The sequence below is a fragment of the Octopus sinensis genome, linkage group LG5 (genome assembly GCF_006345805.1).
Source record: "Octopus sinensis linkage group LG5, ASM634580v1, whole genome shotgun sequence".
NCBI classification, from domain to species: domain Eukaryota; kingdom Metazoa; phylum Mollusca; class Cephalopoda; order Octopoda; family Octopodidae; genus Octopus; species Octopus sinensis.
In genome coordinates, this window is record NC_043001.1 from 84,230,767 (window position 1) to 84,236,766 (window position 6,000).

The 6,000-nt window shown below is 34.4% G+C and overlaps 1 protein-coding gene across 50 annotated transcripts in view; it reads left to right on the top strand.

The window, feature by feature from the left end:
* The first annotated feature begins 1,230 nt into the window (after nt 1-1,230).
* The window catches only part of LOC118763360, a 95,653-nt gene continuing 90,883 nt past the window's right edge, over nt 1,231-6,000 (top strand). For 21 of the 50 annotated variants that reach the window (XM_036502813.1, XM_036502822.1, XM_036502823.1 and 18 more), the window contains exon 1: nt 1,232-1,588. In XM_036502813.1, coding sequence (XP_036358706.1) covers nt 1,500-1,588 — 89 coding nt within the window. In that variant the 5' untranslated portion in view covers nt 1,232-1,499. Of the gene's footprint in view, nt 1,589-6,000 lie in introns of all 50 variants that reach the window. The other 29 variants (XM_036502791.1, XM_036502794.1, XM_036502795.1 and 26 more) reach the window with 6 other exon arrangements.

Sequence of the window (6,000 nt, forward strand, 5' to 3'; positions counted from 1 at the left end):
TTTCCTTATCTATGTTATGTCCCAAGAAGAATTTATATATTTTTATATATTTTTTATATATTTTTTATGTATTTTTATATAATTTTTATGACGAAAAATGCGAGCGATGTATAAGTACGCAGGCAAGCAGAGTTATATCAGAGTAATTTCCCTTTATTTAACGGTATTTTTTCATAACGTTTTCAAATAGCCAGATAACCGAAGAGATGGTGTTGTGGATTTCCACTTCGGCATCTGAAACTCAGAGTTTTATCTTGACTACCGAGTAATGTAACATATTGTATAGATAAATTTCCTCTATTTACATAATATTGAGGTCTCTTTCTTTCTTTTGTTATCTTACCGTTTTATCAATATATATATATATATATATATATATATATATATATATATATATATATATAGGAGTGGCCGTATGGTAAGTAGCATGGTTACCAGCCACATGGTTCCGGGTTCAGTCCCACTGCATGGCATCTTGGGCAAGTGTCTTCTACTAAAGCCTCGGGCCGACCAAAGCCTTGTGAGTGAATTTGGTAGACGGAAACTGAAAGAAGCCTGTCGTATATATGTATATATGTATGTGTGTGTATATGCTTGTGTGTCTGTGTTTGTCCCCCCAACATCGGTGGTGTGTTAACGTCCCCTTAACTTAGCGGTTCCGCAAAAGAGACCGATAGAATAAGTACTAGGCTTACAAAGAAGAAGTCCTGGGGTCGATTTGCTCGACTAAAAGTCCGTGCTCCAGCATGGCCACAGTCAAATGACTGAAACAAGTAAAAGAGTATATAATAACGGAAACGTATTTATATGTATGATCCATGTCCCTCGCTCTTTAGAAACCTCTTCAAAAAGAATAAAATAAAGAGAGAGAGACAGATCTCTCTTCCCACCGGTTAAGAAGATGCCTACGACGGCAATATTAATAATTAGTAGCAACAGCGATAATAACAGCAAAAATGTGTTTATAAACAACAATAACATGGATTTAAAATGCAGCAACAAAAACCACAGCTACAGTAACATGGGTTTTAAATACTTATTTTGATATGATAAATAGTAATTATTTTAAGAACAAAATACAACGAAACAAATGCAAAAAAGAGAGGCGTATTTTCGTGTTGAGTGACTTTGTCCTGAGGCTAATGTCAGCTCGGTATACCTGAAAGCAAAGAGGTCCCTATTGTTCTTGCCAGACTGTATAAGTTAAGCCGATGACCGCACTTTAGAACTATTCCTTCATCTTAATCCGTTTACTTCAGACATACAGAGACAGTCACCTTTACAGTGACACCTCTGTTCGCAGTTTCGTATTTGTACCTTCTGCTACGGCTGCGGCTATCCGTGTGTAGCATTCAATTATATCTTCTTGTTCTTGTTCTTGTTGATGCAGCTGTTTGCTATTGTCGTTGGAGCTGTGATTGTTATTGAATAAGTGGAGGTCTTTCCTCCACTGGGACTCAAAGCCCGGATATTTTCCCCACTTTTTTTAAAATTTGGAAATGCCTTTTTCGCAAACTGGAACGAAGACTATTTTCGGATGGTCGGCTTTGATTCTTCTCTGTTTTCTAAGCCAAACTGCACATGCGCAGTAAGTATATATTTTGTTTCTGCCTGCATTATGTAACATATTTATTTTCAATTAAATAACAGTAAATCTCCCTGTCATATATACTCACATAAACATATATACATTCACATATATACATATACATATACATACATACTACATATATATATATATATGTGTATGTATATACATATATATATATATATATATATATATATATATATATATATATATATATATATATTATATATATATATGTATATATATATACGTATATATATATATACGTATATATATATATATATATATATATATATATGTATGTTATTTGTTGTATATTGGAAACATCAAATTTCAAAATTGTTGCGAATTGTATTACAGAATAGTGAGGAAGGTCGTCCTTTAGTAGTTAAGTGGCACAGGAAGTTTTCCATTATCCTCAACTGATATTGAACGGAGGCATTATTATAAGTTTATTCAGTAAATGGTTTGTGAGTGCTAATTTAAGAGAACGATGTTATAGGAGCTATTTGGTATAATTAGTATTGTGAACTGCAATAAAGAAATATAAATAGATAATCTGTTCCTGCGACAAGAAATGTTCTGTGCCCTTTTCGTCTATCGTAGATGGCGCTTTTAAAAATATGTATGCATAAATATACTTATAAATACGTACACATCTATATATATACATACATATATATATATATATATATATATATATTATATATATATATGTGTATGTATATATGTATATATATATGTGAGTGTGTGTGTATGTATGTATATATGTATGTGTGTGTATATATATATGTATATATGTATGTGTATACTTATATATATGCATATATATACATGTATATATATATGTATATATATACATGTATATATGTATATATATATATATATATATTATATATATATATATATATAATATATGTATATATATAAATATAAGTTAGATATAGGTAGTTATGACAGTCTAAAGCTAAGCACTTATTGACATGAAACTCAGGGCAACCCCAAAGACCGATCATATCTCTCTCTCTATATCTATCTATCTATCTATCTATCTATCTATCTATCTATCTATCTATCTATCTATCTATCTATCTATCTATCTATCTGTCTATACATACATACATATATTTGTATGTGTAAAGTAACAGTCTTAGAGAAAAACGATTGGTTTCATAACTAGCGGGAATTAGACATATCTTCCGTTTCTCTAAAAGATAACCGTTCCCTCTGCAAAGAATGTTTTTTTTTTAAAGCCACTAAAAAATTATGGCCGGGCGAGTTGTCTTACTTTGCCTGATAGCTAGGTTTTCCAATTTTGAAGTAAACATTTCCGAAAATATGGACAACTCTCCACGGCGTCCGTCCTGGAGTTCAGGTAACCTCCTGGCTCATATGAGATAATGAGGATTATATATTTTTCTGCCATGCACAATTTACATAGTCTTGTTCCATTGCAATAGGGCCCACAAGTTACTAGTAATTTCCACCTGGTGTTAAATGGCGTATGATCATCCTTTAGGCGCCATCCGTATGCTGCGAGTATCGTTGTGTTGCGTCTCTCCTGGACCTTGAAAGAAGATCTGTGGTTGTTCAGGCGAATTTTAAATTTGGATTCACAAGATCCGACAAAGCCCGTACTGAAATTTAATATAAAAATCAATAATAAACACAAACATGACTCCCATTTACAAAGCCAAGTCGTACAGAAACAAACTAGAGTAAGATATCTGGTTTTTCAATAGTACTCATGAGCATTGAGAACGACAGTGAAAATATGTCCTAACGAATAATGTAAATAAATTATTAGTAAGGTGAAGTTCACTTAATATGACAACATTACTCACCATGCGCAGGTGAGTATAGCCTAGTAGTTTGTACCACGCTTTCGCCCATTGCGTTAGCTCGCTTTGTAGCCGCGAGCAGACATAGATAATATCTTGACCCCGCTAATCTTGGCACGCATTTGAGGTTGTCGTGCATGACCTGGCTTAGAATTTTGCAATTTAAGGCTGTTGAACCACCAAGCAAAAATAAGAAAATAATGAGTATAACTCCGTCTAAGGCAAGAAGGCAAACATTTTAAATAGCGCTCTTTAATATGGTGTTTCTCAGTGCTTGAATCGCTCATTTCATCTCTGTTTCTCTCCGTTTTTTTCTCTCTCTCTATCTCTTTGTCATTTCCTTTATCTCTTCATTTTTCTCTAACACACTTACATAGATTTATACATACATACTCATACATAAATATTTATACATACATACTCATACATAAACATTTTGCTGATAACTTTTGGTAATCTGTTAACTAAATGAGCAAGAATAGAACTACATCTATCAATAGCTTTCATTAAAACTGATTACAGGATGGGGCAGACAGGATAGTTCTCTGGGGCTAATGGAAAATGCTTAAAAAATATTTTCGAATTTCATTGTAGGGTACACTAGATTGCAGGTATTATGCGAAACCGATCGAGTAAGTAACTAAACAAAGTATTATTCAACTATAAATCTGTTCGAGATGGCGTGTGGCCTAGTGTTTAGGGTGTGGTACTCACGACTGCGATGTCATGATTTCGATTCCCATATTGGCTGTGCATTGTGTTCATGAGCAAATCAATTCATTTCAGGTTGTTAAGTCTAAGCAGCTGTAAATGGGTAACCTTTTCACAGATTGTAGAACAAAGGTAAGATGGTGACTCAGGAAAATCACTCAAACAGATGTCTCGTTAGATATATTTTGTATTCAGCGATCGAAAAGAAGAATAGTACAAACCGTATTATAAATCCCCCACTGGCTGGTATTGGTTGTTCAACCGGGTCGAAGATGAGTGAGTAGCTCTATTCTGGCTTGTTTGATCATTGTCATTAGGTAACTTAGTACGATGTGATACATCAGTCAGTTCCATTTTTAGTGGCGTAAACCTTGTCGCATCAATTTGGTGTTGGAAATTTAATAGAAAAAAAAAACGTTGAAAATATAGTGTAGAAATGATGTACTCCTTGTCTAAAACAAAAGGTTATGAATAGCAATCGTTTCTCTAGCTGGCGTCTTTAGATGCAGGAATCCCAACAGCGAAATGTCTGAGAGAGTGGCTCATGTGAAGTGGAAAGAAATAAGCTATACTTTGTTTACCATATTGAAACTTAGAAAAAGAGGGGTTACAACATCACCTATGATAACAGAATGGATAGGCTAGCATAAGAAAACATAGACAAATTATCTGATGGGATTCTTGAGTTTGAACGTAAGTAAATCAGTATAGTTTAAATTATGGAACAGAGAAAGGAACCGGGCAAAGAATTCATTCAAAAGGATTACTGATACATTTTATGGATAAGCAAAATTGTAGCAGGTAGCAACTCAACAAATATGCTGATAGATAGGAAGCAATTCTTGCGCAGGTAAAAATATGAAAATCTTGCTTGGTACGGTCATGTATCCTGCCACAACTCCCTATCCAAAACCATTCTTCGGAACACAGTTGAAGGAGGGTGAAAGAGAGGTACACCGAGAAAATCTTGATTTGGCAACATCAAGGACTGGACGAATCACAACTCAGCGAACCTGTTACGCATGACAGACTTTCATAGTCAACCAGTGACGACGGTTGACTATGAAAGTTTCTAGAGCGGCTCCCCAGCGGCCGGCTGCATCAGCTTAGGGATCTTGTTTATTAATGAGTAGGAAAAACTAACTGGATTACTCTTTTGCACTACATTATTAAGATTATCCTATTTTTGAGTAGATTTGTATTAGCACTTCGTGGAACCTGTCATCTGAACGGCAATGTCCCCAATGATATCTTCCTTGAACTGGTTGGATTTCTGCTCCGGTAGGATTCCATACATGAAACACTTTTGAGGAAGGTAAAAAAAGTGGTGAGCGGCGGGTGAGGGAGTTTGTTTGGACCTCATTTCTCAGCTGAACTATCGTCACAAAATGAATTTAAAACAAACATGTCAAAACAATATACTTCATATATAATTTCCTTAGGCATAAATTCACTTTTTCGTGGATTTTGCATGTAAAATTATATATGAATATAAAACACCACGCCTTCGTAAGCAGGTGATAGTGTGACTCGTATAAAAGCGTTACTTATTTTGTACGCCGGTGTCGTCATATTTAAAAAATCTATCGGAATCTACCGAGGAAACCCCAATGTATGTATGCCTGTATGTATGTATATGTATATGTATGTACGCATGGATGTATACATATATGTGTGTGTGTATTTGTACATATAATTATGTATATATGTATGAGTGAGTGCGTGTGTGTATATGTGTGTGTTTATGTGTGGTTGAGTTTGAGTTCGTAAGTATGTAAAAGTCACTGCATGTATGTAGGCAAGTGTATGTGCGTGTTATCTCTTCTCACACCCACTTTACATTAATCCCTCTTTTTAAAA